General features: G+C 49.2%; 5 protein-coding genes across 5 annotated transcripts; 4 read left to right on the top strand and 1 right to left on the bottom strand.

Annotated features, from left to right (window-relative positions):
• Window positions 1-1,144: 1,144 nt before the first annotated feature.
• On the top strand, window positions 1,145-2,425 carry F4807DRAFT_447727 (putative iron reductase domain protein). The gene is made up of 3 exons (XM_047999896.1): window positions 1,145-1,262; window positions 1,343-1,610; window positions 1,683-2,425. The coding sequence occupies exons 1-3, from the start codon at window positions 1,214-1,216 to the stop codon at window positions 2,002-2,004; spliced, it is 639 nt and encodes a 212-aa protein (XP_047848852.1). The 5' UTR covers window positions 1,145-1,213; the 3' UTR covers window positions 2,005-2,425.
• Window positions 2,426-2,531: 106 nt separating this feature from the next.
• On the top strand, window positions 2,532-4,580 carry F4807DRAFT_447728 (Actin/actin-like protein). Its single transcript, XM_047999897.1, has 2 exons — window positions 2,532-3,116; window positions 3,201-4,580. The coding sequence occupies exons 1-2, from the start codon at window positions 2,681-2,683 to the stop codon at window positions 4,109-4,111; spliced, it is 1,347 nt and encodes a 448-aa protein (XP_047848853.1). The 5' UTR covers window positions 2,532-2,680; the 3' UTR covers window positions 4,112-4,580.
• Window positions 4,581-5,225: 645 nt separating this feature from the next.
• F4807DRAFT_447747 (uncharacterized protein) lies at window positions 5,226-7,641 on the bottom strand. The gene has a single exon (XM_047999898.1). The coding sequence runs from the start codon at window positions 6,996-6,998 to the stop codon at window positions 5,604-5,606; it is 1,395 nt and encodes a 464-aa protein (XP_047848854.1). The 5' UTR covers window positions 6,999-7,641; the 3' UTR covers window positions 5,226-5,603.
• Window positions 7,642-8,924: 1,283 nt separating this feature from the next.
• Window positions 8,925-12,014, top strand: F4807DRAFT_337963 (ubiquitin fusion degradation protein UFD1-domain-containing protein). The gene is made up of 2 exons (XM_047995347.1): window positions 8,925-10,451; window positions 11,184-12,014. Exons 1-2 carry the CDS (start codon window positions 9,039-9,041, stop codon window positions 11,331-11,333), a joined length of 1,563 nt encoding a protein of 520 aa, XP_047848855.1. The 5' UTR covers window positions 8,925-9,038; the 3' UTR covers window positions 11,334-12,014.
• A 5,110-nt stretch (window positions 12,015-17,124) lies between these two features.
• On the top strand, window positions 17,125-17,638 carry F4807DRAFT_465782 (uncharacterized protein; the record flags this gene model as incomplete). The annotated part of the gene is made up of 2 exons (XM_048002319.1): window positions 17,125-17,450; window positions 17,572-17,638. The coding sequence occupies 2 exons, from the start codon at window positions 17,125-17,127 to the stop codon at window positions 17,636-17,638; spliced, it is 393 nt and encodes a 130-aa protein (XP_047848856.1).
• Between the last annotated feature and the right edge of the window lie 221 nt (window positions 17,639-17,859).

Consider the following 17,859-nt stretch of genomic DNA (forward strand, 5'->3'; position numbering starts at 1 on the left):
GTACCTAACAAGTCGTTGGTTTTTTTTTTTCTCAACCTGTCTACGATGACATATCAATACTTAGATTGAGATGTGAATCCCGTATAGATCCAACACGTGCCTAACTATAGGATATGATATTGCCAGTCATTCCTACCTACTACATCTGCTCACGGTAGCGAACACGCGATATTGCGGATAGTCCAGGTCGTGGCCCGACAGCGAGGTTTAAGTTTCTTCCTAGGTGAAGTAATAGCATTACTAAATAAAGTATGAGGCTCACGTTGGATTTAAATGAATGCGTGTGAGTATCTCTAACTTGTATTTCGTCGTGCGCCGATAGGCTAAATTGTTGACTTTGGTTGGCGGTTTCATTTCCACGTGGGGAATTAAGGGGCTTCGATGAAGAAAAAAAAACCCCCCGTTTATGATTTTACATTTGAAGAGGATAGTCTTGGTCTTGCCACGGAGGGTTATTGCTAAAAAGCTTGGGCGGAACGTAGAGATAGAGTAGAGCCGCTTGAAAATTCAGGCTAATACTGACTCCGGGAATCCTCGCCAGGGGCCCCGACAGACCCAATCAAGTCCGAGGTAAAACTAATTCAGTCTACCCACGACGCTGATGTGCGTGGAAGAGGACAATTTCTTGGCCTCGTTTCGCAGCTACCCTGGCACATGCTGCTAGAAGGTTACGGTTGCGTCTCTTCCCAACTTAGGTTATTGTAATCAGGAGTCTCCACGCGGAGTGAAGAACTCCATTCCCAACTTTTCATAGTAGAAATCTATATTCCATAGCCCATGATCTGCCACACTTCATTCAAGGGACTCGTACTTGGCGCTGTATGCTATTCCGGCTCAAAATAGTTAACCATTTATGCCACGTTGATTCTAGCCGTGTTGGAAATAACATGTCCCTTCAAGTGAACGTGGCAAGGGGAAGCCCTGGTATTCCTCGACCTTACATCATGAAGAACCTATCCGGGATGGTAACCCAGATGGTGCCTCGATTCGCAGCGGCACTATATTGCTCTACCCGTATTGGATGTTACGGAGGAGCTCTCCAAATTAATTTCCCTCGGTTGAAACCATGCCCTTGGAGTGCGATGACGCTGTCTGTTGTTAACCTTCGTTGATATAAAGTGCGCTGTCCCTTCTAGATACTCGTGTCGGCTTGTTCATAGGTCTTAGGTCTGGTATTTCTATTTTCCTCCGACACCTTATTTAATAATCAATCATGAAGCTGTCCACCGTCACTACCGGTGTTATCGGCCTTGCCGGGTCTGGTGAGTAGCACTATGCCATCTTCACGAGAGACAATTCCGGAGAAAGTGGTTGAGTAGGGTGGGTACTAACGATGTCGCAGTCATCGCCCAGACGGACTCGACTCCATTCGTCGACGCTGATACTGGGATTACATTCCAGTCCTATACCAGCACGGACGGAATCACCTATCGATTGGCCCTTCCGGCAGAGGCAAGCGGCGATGCTGGCTACGACGTAATCCTTCAAATTGTAGCACCGACCGAGTTGGGCTGGGCTGGATGGGCTTGGGGAGGCGCGATGACGTACAACCCTCTCACTGTTGTGTGGAAGGACGGCGACTCGGTCCAGTTTTCTTCGCGCCAGGCCACGTGAGTGACGCACCCAACTTTCATAGACTTCCTGTTTCGAAGGCGAAGAAACGGCGGGCTGATTAGAAGAAGCGGATACTATGTTCCTGCGACGTATGACGACGCCAAGTACACGGTCCTCAAAGGCACTGGCGTCAACGAAACGCATTTCAAGTTCACGGCTCTTTGCACGGGTTGCGCCAGCTGGACGGACTTTGACGGAAATCCATACATCCTCAACGGCGCGGGGGACACTAACTTCGCGTACGCCTTCTCAAACACGCCGGTAGAAGAGCCGGCGAACCCGGAGTCCGGCTTCAGCATCCACGATAACGTCGGACGATGGATTCATGACTTGGCCGGAGCGAGGTCTGATCAATTCGAGGAGTGGGTGACGACTAACACCCCAGCGTAGGTGACGATAGTCTAATGGGTATTGCAAAAACTTGGACTTATAATCAGAGCAGTACAGAGTTATAATATTCGAGGCATTCGTTCGTTATCACGGCGTGGCTGAGACAGGCGACCATGCTTAATTGTTACCTAGGTAGAGGAAAACGAGTAGAAGAAAATGTGTACCTGTATATAATCGATGAGTAGAGGCAGAGATAAGAATACATGCGTGACATGGTGATAACATCAAATAGATGGTATGGGAAGGGAAGAAGGGATAGGCGGGTATATAAATAATATAATAGGGGTACTTCACATTAGAGATATTATTTAGTATTCGCGGACATCCGATGATGGATTAATAAGTAGCGGGGCATGTATGTATTTAGGCGTGAGAGAGTAGTACCACTATATACAAAAATGTGGGGTAGCTCAGTACTTAGTACCTTCGTACCTATACCTACGTGACATGTGACATGTGAAATGTGTAGATACCTAAATATTTTCTAGATACCTGAGTACGTCATATTTTCTTTACTTTGCATATATATTTTTCTACCACTTGACACCAGATCAGCAAACGTTCTTCGATATGTTGCGACGGAACACCACTCGTTCATCGACTAACGTGAAATAGTCAATGCTGTAATGTATCCAGATGAAAATACGGTACAATACCAAACAACCTAGACAACACCATGGCGCCGGCGAGGAAATCCAAGGTTCACCAACCGTCGCCGCCATCTCGGACTCTCGTCCTCGATAACGGCGCGTACACGATAAAAGCAGGATACGTGGCCGGAGATTTCGTCGACGAGCCTCGCTCTATACCGAATTGTATCGCTAGAGACCGCAACAAGAAACTCTATGTCGCATCCGAACTAGACAGTTGCGCCGACTTCAGCGAAGTCGCATTTAGGCGGCCGGTTGAGAAAGGCTTCATCGTGAACTGGGAGGCCGAGAAAGAGATCTGGGAGCGCGAATTCTTCGACGATAAAGCCCCCCAGTTGTGTGATCCATCCGACACTCGACTTTTACTTGCCGAACCGTCCAACTCTCTTCCTGCCTTACAAACAAACTGCGATCAGATGGTATTCGAGGAGTTTGGATTTGCTAGCTATTACAGGGCCATCGGTAGGTTGTCGTCGTCACATTTTACATCCTAGAGCGAAACTTGTCAGGCAGCTCGCAGCTCGCAGCTTACTAAGACCTTACTAGGTCCGTCTTTGAATTCTTATCATGATGTGCAAGGCATCCTCCGAACACCCAGAGATCCGGGAACGATCGCTCAACTCCCGGCCGAGATCCTTTTACTCATTGATAGCGGGTATTCTCACACCACCATTACGCCCATCCTCCAAGGAAGGCCGATTCACCCGGCCATCCGGAGACTCGATGTAGGGGGGAAATTGTTGACAAATTACTTGACCCGACTGCTTTCTCTTCGTCATTATGATATGCGCAACGAGACGTATATTGTAAACGAGATGAAGGAGACGGCCTGCTACGTCTCTCTTGACTTCAAAGGAGACCTAGAACGTACTTGGAAGGGTACCAAGGGCGAACGCCGGGAAGATTATCTCAGTGGTGGAGGAGTGGCCAAAGATTACGTACTACCGGATTTCCATACGAGAACGAAAGGTATCGTCCGCGAGTTCGACCCCGTCCAAGCTTCTAGGGCTAGAAAACTAGCTGCCGGCCGGGTAGGCGAGTCTAGCGAGGATGTGCTGACCCTCAGGAACGAACGCTTCACTGTTCCGGAACTTCTATTTCATCCTTCAGATATCGGCATACGCCAGCCGGGTGTTGCGAATCTCGTCATGCAGTCGCTGCGTGGCCTACCTATTGGGCTGTGGCCTGGGTTCCTTGCTAACATCATCGTTGTTGGCGGCAACTCCCTCTTCGACGGATTTGTCGAGAGGCTGCAGAAAGAGATCGTCCAGCTCGTCCCAGACGATTGCTTTGTCCGGGTTGCCCGCCCCGCGGACCCCTTAACGAGCACTTGGCTAGGCGGTGCCAACCTAGCGAAGCACGAACACATCAACGCCCTCTCTGTTACGAAGCAGGAGTATGAAGAATTTGGCGCTGCCTGGGTTGCACGCAAGTTCTCGGTCGGATTGGAGTCATGAAAAAGCCGTGAAAAAGTCGTGGCTTGTTGCGTTGAATATCTATGAATGATTCTATGGCATTGAACGCCCGTACGTGTACTAATTTGTGTCATAGGCGACACCTTCAAGCACGTCTAGGTCCATGGGCATCCCAAATTTATTACGGATTGAATAACAAGTAGGTATTCACTCTATGTGCTATTCCGCCTGGAAGACCATTGGTCCGGTCTTCCCATGACATGAATTGGGGCGCGAGAGAACGTGGTCATAGATGCGGTGAGACTTGTATGCATGTCGACAGTTGGGGCCTAATACTGCAACTATACCACTTGGGCTCTGTGCTCGTTCGAGTCCTAAAGGACTCGATAGTTACCCATCGTGTGCTGCATTTCTCTAGACCATGTCATAGAGTAGTTACATAGGTGCCTATCCAGGTACATAAATATGCAAAACTAAAAGTATCTCCATCCTAGAAATATACTGGCACAATGATTGATAGAAATTGGGAGTGGATTTGTCCATAAAAACTACTTAGGTAGGTACGTAAGTTGGGTATCATCTTCTCGTCCTCTCAGTTTGTAAACCCCTGAGGGCAACAGTTGCGAGGTCGCGATATGTGCAAAATCCCAAGCACCAGAGCAAGTGCTGCTGCAGTCCATCTCAAAATTCATTCATAATTGATCCAACCGCCCGAACCAAGCACCAGCCAAAAGGGAGTAGAGAATCCTCAACGCCTGCAACCGACCATACAACCATATGTCCCGAACAATTTATGCATGTGCTCAAATGCCAAAAACAGGTAACTAGCTATTAGCTATGATAGGGCATCATAACCCTTCATATTAAGTATCATCACGACCCTAGTTGGCCTTGGTTGGCCCTAGTCGGTCGTTGATATCAATACATTTCTCGAGATCTTCGGCCACGGCGTTTTGAGCACCCTGTGGCACAGTTAGCCAATGCACATGGAGTTTGAGTCTACAAAGATAGGATGACAATTCATACAGTCACACTGTTTTTCATGTTAGCTCAGCTGTATAAAAGGGTAGGACGACGAGGACATACAAATGTGAGCGTGGAACCTTCGTAATGGATGATGCAGTAACCGCCGCCGCATCCTCTACAAAGCTTCTGAGTATTGGCGATGCAATCTAAACACTAAAGTTATACGGATTAGGACTATTACCATCCTTACGCGGGGATGGACGGTAAGGAACTTACGTTGTGTTCGCATTCCCAGCAGCTCCGGCTGATTTTAGGCTTCTAGAGTAATGAACAATATTAGCACGATTTCTTCCATGGAGGAGTTTTTCGAGGGGGGATTCGAAGGGGATTCGAGGGGACTCGAGAGAGAATGTGACTACGTTTAGGGGGTTCTCGCCGCATACAATTTCCAAGGATGATCGAAAGCAGTCGATATGCCCACTCTCGCCCATCCCTACATGAACTTGGATCATATGGGGTAATGGTGGTTGTTATATATCCCTCGCTACATGGCTTCCTTCGGAACCACTCAGGGTGGAAAAGGATTCCGAATTCCAGGTCTCCTTTCGGTGGACTGCGGGTGGCAATTAAGACAATAACCCTTCCGTACCTTGACATTGGGCGGCTCGAGAGCTGCCAGTTCGTGGTCCAACAAGCCGTCAGTCTGGTCGACAATGTGGACGTGCTGGGCGCTCAATTCCTGCCGGCTCGGCACCTGATAGCACGACTCGCACCACCACTGATCGCAGCTAAAGCAGTATCTCTCGCGGATACATTCCAGGCACCTCGGGATAAACTTATGCGTCTCCTTACCTGTCCCGGAGCCGGAGTTGGGATTCGGACAAGTTGCCGCCTTGATGGTGGACGAATGAAGCGGGACGGGTGCCAGTAGCGGCAACTGCTCCGCCGGGGAGTCTCCGTATTCCGTGAAGCCCTCGGGCGAAGATCCGCAGGACGCGCACCCTCCAAGAGCGAAAGTTGCAACACCCCATGGGCTGTCGACACCGGGCGCCGTCCCACCCGACATAACCGGCACCTTTCCGAACGCGGGCGAGTTCTGATGACGAGGCCCTGTGCAGAGCACAGCGTCGAACCTGATCATCTCGCGACAGTCTAAAAGCGTCTCGGCCCAGCCGTCAGTGATGTGCCTGCCAATGATGCGCCCTCTCCTATGATACCAGTCGTCACCTTCCGCCCGGAAAGATTCCTTCAACGCGTGCTGCGACTTGTGGTTCCAACCAATGCTAATGTTAGAGCTTGCTCGAGCCGTTCCGTTCTGCCCCGTCGGCGAAGATGCGGTTAGGTCGGGCGCATCCCTAGCGCCGAAGACGTATAGACCCTTCAGTCGAGGGGTGTCGTCGGGTCGGGTGGACCGGCAGACGTAACGGAGGCTCTGCATCAGCTTGCGCTCGTTGAGGTTCTTGACGTCGCGGATAGACAAGATGCGCACGCGAAGGGTGGGGTCGACGAGGATGTCGTTGCAGAACTCGGCGGTGACCGAGAGGCCGTCAAGGACTAACGTCTGCACATGGTGTAGAATGTCGCGGCGGCGGATGCTCTGGATGATGCCGCGCAGGGGACCTGAGTAGAAGTCGTCCTCGGTCAGGTTCTCGTCAACCTGGACGTTGCGCCAGACTTCGCCGCCATGATCGATGCCGCCGTCGATCTCGAACTGGGCGGTCTTGACTCGGGTGAGGTCGAGATGTCGGAAGACGCCGGGGGTGCGGCGCAGAAGCAGGTCGTGGAAGGACGGCGAGGTGGCGGCGAGGTTGAGAAGGCTCGAGATGGGGAGGTAGGGGATGGTCTGGTGTAGGACGAGAGTGTTGGTGAGGAGATTTAGGAGGGGGTTGAGGGTGAACTCGTCGGCGGATTGGGAACCGGAAAAGTGGCGCGCGTGTTGTTGAATGGCGACTCCTGATGCCATTACATGCAGACAAATACAGACCAGCTGCCGGTTAAGAAAGAAGGCGACGCGATGACGAGTCAGAAAAGAAAGCTATTAAGAATGAATAAGGTTAGGAAGCTGGGCTAGGTAGAGAGATGGGTAGGGTAGCAAGGTATCAATAAGTAGTATTAATAGATGGGGTGGTGGAGTCTGGGCAGTCCGGGGTAAGAGAGTAGTTATACCAGAAGTGGATAGACTCGAGAGGTGTCTGAGACCGTAGACGTCTTATAGGGAATATTATAGGTATTAGGAGTATACCTACACAGTGCACTTGAATATCTGAGCAGTTATACAAGTATATAGGTCGTTTACAAAATCGAGATAGGGGTAACAAGTTTCAACGTCGAAGCAAGCAAACGAGCAAACGAGCAAACGAGCAAGCAAAATAGTCGGATGAGCACCGCTTCACGACGGAGAAGGTGACGGGAGAAACGTGGCTATCTAATATACTCCCTTGTAAAACACCGGGAGGCTTATGAATACCTACTGTAGAGTGAGGTGTTTTCTCGTCTATCCCCTATTCCCACCACCGTGAGAAGGTTGTGTATGTGAGAGGCTAAGAGCCCAAGAAGCTAAGACTACTCAAGACATATGGGAAGCATTGGCAGAGGGCTCCTCGCTCATTAAGACAGACGCACTATTGCGTATCGTTTGGGTAAGGATGGCAATAGTCTTGCAGTTTGCCTGTCCTTGGCAGGTTGATCCGAACAGCGTCGCATCACCTCCCAACATCCCACACATGCAAGTCAATAGAACAAAGCCAGCAAAGTGCAACTGCACCACTTGGATGCTCTCGAATCTAGACCGGAAGGCTATCCAGACTGCCAGACTGCCAGACTCCAGACGAGACTGACCAAGGTTGCAGCAGTCGGAGTCATTCGCCTCCTCGTCGATGCGGGGATAGCGTTAGCCATGCTGGCCATGGTCGTAGGTATATCTCATAGTGCGTCTGGTGGCCAGCACTGTCGTTTAAATAACTCTCATTACGAATGAGATCGACGCTCCTCGACCAACTCACCAATCGAGCTTGGCCTCTTTTACTTCTCCCTGTTCTCCCACACCATTCCGTCTTGGAACTTCTTGGCCAGGGGCGCACATAATATGCAACAGTTATTAGCCGTTTCGATGTTTCGATGTTTCGATGTTGTCAATCATCGTCTTGTATGAGTCTGGGTCTGTGCTTGTCGTGACGAGTGGTAAGATGTCGACCTTGAATAATATGTACATAAATATTGTATTAGGTACGATACAAATGATAATAAATCTTATGTCCGAAATTCTGTTGAGAATTCTTACATGGCATATACATAGTATGCACCTGCCGAAATGGCCATGCTCGGGGTTAAATACTACATTCAGCATGCACATACCCCAGTTCGGTTAGGACTTGCCAATATTCAAATGCCAGAAATGCCCACCTAGCCCCGATGCGGCAAGCGGCGGAGATACCGGTGACACGTTTTCTTCATTAGGAGCAGCCCCGCTAGTCCTCGTCGGCAATCTACGAAAGTGACCACCGATCTACTTGCGAGAACCCTCCTTCTCCCGGGCGAGCGTTTGTATTTCTCGAGTACACGTATCGACTAATTTTAGGTTTTGAGTAGGTTGAGTACCTTACCTAGGTAGGTTGAGTAGGTTGAGCAGGTTGAGCAGGTTGGCAGCTGCGTCATCCCGTTGGATGGAACTCGAAGGAAATAGCTGACTGATTTTCGTCATTTTCATCAATTTCATCCTTTTGCAATCTTCTTCATCCACGATTCCATAACCATGAACTTCTCCACACAACTTCATTTCTCATCAACTTATTTTTATTTGGCCTGGCCGCTGGCCCCATCGCACATCCTTCTTTTCTCTTCCCTTTCTCCTTTCTTTTAGGGATGTCTCTCGTAGCTTACGAATCGTTTTATTTTTTCTTAAAACACAAGCACTTATAATACGAAAAAGTGGCTATCCGATTCGACGTTCGACGTTCGATATTCGACATTCGACATAAACCATAAACCATAAACCCCGTCCAATATGAACGAACAACCTACTATCGAGTGGTCTACCACTCTAAATGTTGCCTCTCGAGCCACATACCCATCTAAAGATTTGGATGGCGACAAGATCATCCTCCCTCAGTCTGCACTCGAACAGCTACTCGCCGCTTCAACCTCATCCTCGAACTCCACCTCTATCTCGGCTTCGGCCTCGTCAAACCCCTTCCGTATATCAACGTCAACATCCGCATCATACAGTCGAGCTCCGTATGCTTTTGACGGCGATCCCTATCAGCAGCTTCCAAGCCCGCTTATGTTTCGACTGGTTAACCCGTCAAATGGTAACGCCGTCTACGCTGGCATACGCGAATTCTCGGCCGAGGAAGACGAGGTATTGCTGAGCCCGTACCTAATGGAAGCTCTGGGAGTCGATTCCACCAAGGACCCGTCAGATGAGGAAACTGCTTCGTCTAGCAACGAAGCCACAACGTCACGAATCACCGTTCACGCAAAACATCTGCCGAAGGGGACATATGTTCGCCTGAGGCCGTTGGAAGCAGGATATAATCCCGACGACTGGAAATCCTTGCTCGAGAGGAAACTCCGTGAGAGCTTCACAACACTGACAAACGGCGCGATTTTATCCGTGCCAGGTGTCAAGGGCGAGTTATTCCGCCTCCTTATTGATGGGTTCAGGCCGGAGGGGGACGGCATTTGCGTCGTGAATACTGATCTCGAAGTCGACATTGAGGCCTTGGACGAGGCGCAAGCCAGGGAAACCATGAGACAGATCATAGCTAGGCAACAAAAGGCACCTGGGACCGTAGGTGGCAGTTCGGTCGGCCAGGAGCTTAATATTTGGAAAGCCGTTGACGGCCAAGTTCTTCCTGGAGATTACGTGGATTATGAACTCCCTTCGTGGGCTCGGTCGAGGGTTCTCGAGATCGAGATCAGCGAGTTACAGGACGAGTACGGCGTAGACCTGTTTGTGAGTCCGAAATCCTCGCGTCAGAGAGTGCCGCCTCGCCAGTCGGAATATGTTTTCGGCGCCTTCAGCTATACGGAACACGGAAGCAAGCGTATAATCATCCAGCCCACCAACGTCGAGCTTGAGAATGCCGAAAGCCTACTTATTTCCGTTTTTGGGTATACCCCTGATCCGAGCGTCTCGCCGACAGACGCCTCCCCTCTCCCGTATAAATTAAGGGTCAAGAATAACGCGATGACGACGGACGCACCAGCAGTCTCCGAGTCGGCCACCCCGGAAATGCAGGAGGAGTCTCCGGATGAAGAAACATGCAAGAATTGTCTTCAACGGATTCCTAAGCGTACCATTATCCTGCATGAGAATTTCTGTCTTCGCAATAATGTAGCGTGTCCTCAATGTCGAAATGTCTTCCAGAAGACGTCGGACGAATGGAGGAAGCATTGGCATTGCCCTCGTGACGAGGCGTACGGCTCGTCAGAGATGACCAAAGCTAAGCACGATGCCATCTACCACACTGAGCGGCGATGTCCATCTTGTCCATTCACTACTAATTCGATCCCGGATCTGGCGCGCCACCGTACCACGCTTTGTCCTGGTAAGATCATCTTGTGCCAGTTCTGCCACCTGGAAGTTTGCCAAGAAGGCGACCCCTTCAATCCATCCGCCGAGATGCTTCATACGGGCCTCACGGAACATGAGCTTATCGATGGCGCGAGAACTACGGATTGCCATTTGTGCTCTAAGATTATCCGGCTCCGCGATATGTCGACTCACCTGAAGTATCACGAGCTTGAAAAGGCTCATCGGCCGAAGCCCCCAATCTGCCGGAACGTTAATTGTGGACGGACCTTGCACGGCGTCGGTAGGAATGGCACGGTCAACGCCGGCACCCGAATGGGACAGGGCCCTGGCAACGATCTAGGGTTATGTTCTCTATGCTTCTCTCCTCTCTACGTGAGCCTGTACGATCCTGAGGGGAAGGCTTTGAAGAGACGCATCGAACGTCGTTATCTAACGCAAATGATGCAAGGGTGTGGAAAGAGGTGGTGTGCTAACGAGTGGTGTAAGACGGGTCGTGCTAACCTGAAGCTGGAGGCAAAACCGTCGACCGCGCAGCTCGTGCTGCCCCAGATTCGGCCTCTGATGGACTCCGTCCGTGATACGCAGAAACAAATATACTTCTGCGTCGACGAGGCGAATCAGCGTAGGAGGAAGCTTGCGGAGATGCTGGCGGCCGAAGACGACTGGGATCTGGAGTGGTGCATTGCAGCGTGTGAAGCTGAGGGCCCTGATCTAGATAGGGCAAGGGGTTGGTTAATTAATTGGGCACCCTCTAATGAATGAAGTCACGAGCGATGGGCACATGAAATAGGCGGCGTTAGTAGATGGTCGGCATAACGATACCCATATGCAAGCATGATAGAACAATGGATTTTCAAAGAGTGTATATTTATCTCGACGCGACTGGCCAATCTGCTAACACATACAACGCGAGTCTCGTGCGAAGCAAACACCACCCCGTAATGTATATATCCCCTACGATCTCCCAATTGATCCTCCAACCAGCCTGACCTCAATCCGACGAGGACGCTTGTTTCTAGGCCGAAATGACCTGTGCTTAGTGGCTCTATATGTACGTGTGAGTTGGGGGAGGACGACATTCTACAACTGTCGGACAGGGACTTACGCAGCAGGAGCAGGAGTTGCTGCGTTTCTCGATGTTAGTCATGAGCTTTTAATAGAAAGGAAGGAGAGAGGAAGAGGGGGTGAGATGGGAAGAGAGCATGAGAAGGAGAGAGACAAGGGGATGAGAAGAAGGACGGGGAGGAAGGGTGAAGGAGAGTAAGGGCGAAGGAGAGGAAGAGAAGGTAGAGGAGCGACACGGGCTACGCGTAAAGGGGGTTGGAAGCTTACCAGTCAGCGCAAGAGCAAGTAGCGCATCCACAGGTGGCGGGTTCCATTTTGAAGGTAGTTTGGGGGTTGAGCTGAAGCTTATATATAATCGAATTGTTTTGGTGTATGAGGTGTCTTGGTTGTACGGAGCTGTTATGTGACTATGTGGCTATTACGATCTATCGAAAAGGGGGGAGCTTGATGGCCTTAAATAGTCGTTTTAGCTACAAGGAATAGTCGTAGCAGGAATCCTCTTGTGGTCACCTTCACCCTCCCTCGATCGACTACGGCTAGCTATCTACACGATTGTCGTGGGGTGGGTGTGTGAGTTGGCGCTTCACGCGGCCTAAGTGGCTTGCTATCACATGCTGACCATCCATTCAGATCGCGATACCGAACGGGATGGGGATTAGTGCGGGGGGATATACAGTCCGTCGAAGTCGTGCAACCCTAGCTAACGTGTCTTGATCGGCAGGGATATCGAGATTGCTTCACTAACTTCTTCTAGGGCTTCCATCTACTGTAGTGTTGGAGAATCCAAAGGACGGATCTGGGGGAAAGCTCGTCAACATGCTCATGAGACGTACATTGCACACCCCTTTTGCCATTTTCGATTTCCGCATCGTCGCCGTCGGCTAAGTATACCTGCGTTTTCTCTCCTGTTAAGCCCAGCTCGCAACTCTTCCCTCCATCCCTCATTGCCGTCCTTTATCAACCCTCCACTAGCCAGCTTATACGCGACACGCTAGTCCAGTGCGCGGCTGAGTCCTTGAACGGGATTTGCCACGTTTCGGATCAAAGGCGTGGGAGCTTATGCTGATCGAGGTTGCGGGAGTCTGGGGAGTGTGGTCAGGTGCGGCACCCGATAACTGCTGTTTGGTCGGTGTTGTCCGAGTTTTGGCTCCTTCGAGAGCCCCACAGACTTGGCCTGCAGGTGATATACGACGCCTCGGGAACCATATCAGCACGCCCACCCCGTGCTCGATCCGCTTGAGCTCGCTTGACTAATGGAATCCAGTTGTCGGTATCGCAAGTAGAAAGTAGGTCCAATGAACTTAGCCATTGAGATCCGACCTCAGCACCCGCTACTAGTCTGCTAGTCTACTAATCTAAGTATCCATATGTTTCTGTGTCGAATGAGAAATGCCGCCGATAAATCTGACGTTGCGTGGGTTGACTCGATATCGGCTTTCTACGGCGTACGCCTGAACCGGGAATTCTGTCATAGCCATAGGCGAACAGAAGACCCCATTTGGAAATTTCAAAATCCCTCCTAATGAAAACAATATAGTGGTATAAAGTCCGTCACTGTAATACTCGAGCGCAATAAGCTGGATTTCAGTTAATGAGCTCCTGATGCTTAAAGACAAGTACCTATAATAAGTCTACAGACGGAATGATTACAAATTGAGAGAATAATATACCGTTGACTAATGCCATAAAGTAATTATGTGTGTCATTCCTAAGAGTATCTCGGTCTAAAACTTACACTTAGCTAATGCCAACTCCAAGCCGCGCCAGGTTTGGAAGAGCCTCGAAGCGTGGGCGAAAGTGAGAAAATAGCAACATCAGAACCCTAGATTGCAACATATCCCGCGGCCTTAAGGATAGGATGATATACTAGAAATACAGACGGCCTCTAATACCCACTCGAATACTAATTCAGTGACAGCCAGAATATAGGAACTATGGGTAGCGGTGCGTCAGACAATCTTGGCAGCAAGGGATAATCTAGATTCGCACGCAGTAGGCTGCATAGTAGGGAACATTGAACCCGGAGATTTTGAGTCGACTGCTGTAGACCTGCAAGGGGCTGCATGTAACATCGACATCGGCGGGAAATTTTCTTGCCTGTTGCTGTGTTAGCTCCATCTGCGATCCAGCTTGGTGCTGTTATACGTTGACACTCGTAGTATTTATTAGCTAATAAACTAAGCCATGAAGAGTCAATAAATACATATATGTCTTGTTAATTAGTTGCCATAGGGGAACAGCAATGAATGTTGAAAATGAGAGTCTGCCTCGTTTCGATAATGCAGCCAATCGCCTGCTTAGCCCTCGCTTCGTCACAGGATCAGAAAAAGCGTACACTAGAAACGTCTTATGATTACCTACCTAGGTACATATAAACATGGCAACTTGATTAGGGGCATACATTTTTAAAAGCATAGAGGTTACGAAATACTCTTTAAAGGACCACTATGGTATTGTCCAAGTCGCCTCCAATGCTGTCCTTAGAAAGCATCGCAGGTGTCCCCAGTAGTAGGGTGACAAAATCTTGACGCCGTTCCACAGATGTTGTGGTGTTACGGCGTTCACAAAGAAAGAGAAAGAAAGAGAAAGAAAACAAGGCTTTTAGTATCGCAGAAATAATCCACCAATAGTAACCATTAATATCCATATCTCTTTAAGTAATCCTTTCTTCCTAACACTTTGTACTCTATATTGACAGTCCGACTACGGGAGGCATCCTGGCTCAGGCCGCGTAGGAGTGGTAGGTGGGGATACCTAATCAGTATACAGAAGGTCCGACGAAGTCTGGTGATTCTAAATCCACTGGGAATCTCGGCCTCTCGTGAGGGTGTGCGTGTATGTGTGTGGATAACTGGAAAAGACCTGCTTTAGGTAGGCTTATTGGGATGGACCGGGGCACCTTCTTAACGTCGAGTTTAGAATTTTCCAAGGTTATTCATATCGAGAGCGTTAAAGTTGGGATTTGGATCGTATTCGATTTTTCTGCTGTCGAGTTTAAGGGAGGATCCCCGAGGATGGGTGGGTAGTGGGATTGTCGACTTTTAGGGGTGGATAAGGATATACGCCCTTTTAGTATCGCGAAGGGACCTGTCGTTTCACAGTGTAAGAGATTTTCCATTGTGAGAGAGGAGTAAAGCGGAGAGGGTAACGGATTGCGGATAGGAAATCGTCAGGGTTTAAGACGTCGTAGTTGTGGCCATCAAGGTTCTACATCCTACCCCTGGGAAACCAGTCGGTACGGCAACCATGGCGTCCTGCCACGAAACTGATGGGTATGGAAGGTTACATTGACATTTCTTGTTATGAATTCATATTATTTCCAGTGTCTGTAAACCGGGTATAGCACAGGCTCATCGACCTCGGCCACATTCAGTTCGCATAAGGAGTTTCTTATTCTCCACAGCTATGGCAATACCCTCGCCATTCATCGTAAGACTTTATACATGACAGTATCCAATCAACTCGATATAGGCCCCCACGCATTAGGCATGGCATATAAAGGACCATGACCCCTTGAAGGATCGGTGTTAGTCCGAACTCACCATTGTCTGTACGTAAGAAATTTATCAATGTATGTACTTAGATGTTGTTTACTTCAAGATCATCATTAGGCGAGCTGATCATAGTCTTGTCGGCAAGCCCGAGGGGTCATACGTTCGAAAAGATTTTCTCCTTCGGCACCATGCGCAGAATGCCACAGGAATCCCTTGCTCCTAATAAAACCCCGGGTGAGTGTATACATTACAGCGTCTAACAATATGCTTACCCTATTAAGGAAGATTCTGGCCTATGATATCGAGTATCTAAGCGTACCTGGTACTAAGATTCACTGCATAATTTTCCGATGCTATCGTGATATGTCAAGAATATCTGACGGCATATTGGACTTGCTATGGTATATGATTATCATATTCTACTACTAGTGAATGGGGAGATCTAACCTAACCTATCTAACCAGGACTGATGTATAGATAGGCATAGGCGATGCCCTCTGTTCCTTCTGCCCTAGGAATAAGTAGTAAGGGGTCTCCGGCAGGCCAAACCTCGATTGGACCAAACCTTCAGAAAGAGATGATTTATTTCTAAGACAGGAAATCTGATGAAATAATTATACCTGTATATCCTGTCGACAATATTTCCATGGTTTAACAAAGCGAAAGTCCCTTAGTAGGTAGTAACTTAACCTTCTGGTATAACAAGTATAACAAGTATAACTAGTCCGCGCCTATTCCAGCGCAGTGGGCAATAATCAGACAGGATTGTAGCGTTGGGGTGTCTATAAACACCGTGAAAAGATCGCATCTTCTAGGCTTTGATTATTTATAAATGATGAGTTAACGTTGAGATATTCAGCAAGCGTCTTGGATTTAATCTGACTACAGGATTGCCCATGTAGCCACCAATTATATTATCTATACGCCCAATCGGATTCCTCAATCAGTTTCTTGCTTCCTTCAACCCACAACTCACAGCCCACGGTATCCTAGAATTACCACATCACCATGCCGCGAGGTGAAAGACTGGGTCAACGTCGCAACTCGTCTCCAGCGAACTCAACTCCAGTTCCCTGGATATCAAAGAAACAAGGAGAACTACGCGAGGTAGTCGATCACAGTTATACTGGTATGATCTCAGTGCCTTCATTTTCTTCCCCGCCACCGACCGGTAGCTGGAAGCGGTCTTTCTCGCATGTGGAGTTGCTATCTAGATATAATAGTCAAGAGTCAGACTATCAATGAATCCGAATCGGCTAAATTCGTACATTACAAAAGCCTGTTCGACACACACACAGAGAGAAATTCAAAAGAAAGGGAGTCAGAATGCTACACGACTGCCCTCTACCTGAAGCAAGCTTCCTACGGTGTCACGAGGCGGAACCAAAGGGCCAAGGAATAACGACGTTTTTACGCGAAGAGCTCCAAATACTCCCTTCCAGGGGATGCGGTACATACATAGACCTTCCTTTGTCTGCAGCCAAGGGCCAGCTACCAATAGGGCGGCCATGTACAAGCCGACTCCTGATCTTTCTGGGCTACTAGCTAACTCTGACGAGACCTCTGGCTAGCAGCTCTCACAGAGAAGGTTTTTGACATACGGAGGAACTCCTACACTTACCAGGAGTGACTACAACAAGCAGTACCAGGCCGTGCTGACTTCAATCCTCGATACGAAGGCTACCTTAGTCGCCCTCAAGGAGCAGAGCGCTAGGATGGTTGCGTTCATGATCGACAACGAGCGCTCTCAGTCGGAGAAAGAAACTAATGACTAGAGTCTGATTGATTCTATAACTCGACTCTACAGAGAGCCCGCAGGTGCCAAACAGTCAATCCAGCTGCCTCCACGAACGACTAGGAAAGGAGTCCAGTGTGTATGACACTGAAGTGTCGCCGACAAAGTTTTGGTGTGTCATTTCAGGGGCTACTATGAGCCCATCAACGTTGCGGGCTACGCATACTATCACGCACCAAGACTGGCCGCCCCGTCAAAGATGATCACCAAATACCGAGCAGTGTTGCAATCTTTGTCATCCACCTTAGCCCTGGAGGATATGCCCCTAAGTCTTGATGCCCGGACTGAGCCATGCCCCGTGGTGCCCCCGAATGTTGGGGAGGTCCACGCCAACTACCTTTTCGGAGATGGCACCGACAAAGCCATCGACCACCTCATGAGTCCACGAAACGGGCTACCTATATTCCTTCTCTACCAGGAACTTCTTGGCAGTGCCAGGATTGCGATCATCCTCATGGACCTTGGCATAAACTATATGATCAATTGGAAGGTCGTCGTCCTCGACCCTACTTTGCTCGAAGAGGAGTCAGTTTACTGTTTGCCCTGGGGGAAGGAGCTCAATGGTCTAAGTCTCAAATCTCGGAATGACTTTCGATCAGAATCAAGATACCTTTATCTTTCTTTTTTTCATTAATGTGTCACGAAGACAGAGACGCAACGCACCTGGTTGGTGGGATATAATTCACTCATACCTTGATACTATTCCAATGTGAGCAAGTTCGGGAGAATGGATTCGCACGTCAATCCTGAGAAGACTGGCATGGAGGATGGGACACGTCACAGATTTTCATAATCCCTTCCACAGCACAATAGGCTATGGAACTTCGAGGGTTGGCGAGGATAATCCTTTGTAGGATACGGTCATTGTTGACAGGTCCGACAACAATGTCTTCGAGGCCCCTGGCCAAGGGGAAACGGATTCATACGGGCACAG

This window comes from Annulohypoxylon truncatum (genome assembly GCF_022578515.1).
Source record: "Annulohypoxylon truncatum strain CBS 140777 unplaced genomic scaffold F4807scaffold_59, whole genome shotgun sequence".
In the NCBI taxonomy this organism is placed as follows: domain Eukaryota; kingdom Fungi; phylum Ascomycota; class Sordariomycetes; order Xylariales; family Hypoxylaceae; genus Annulohypoxylon; species Annulohypoxylon truncatum.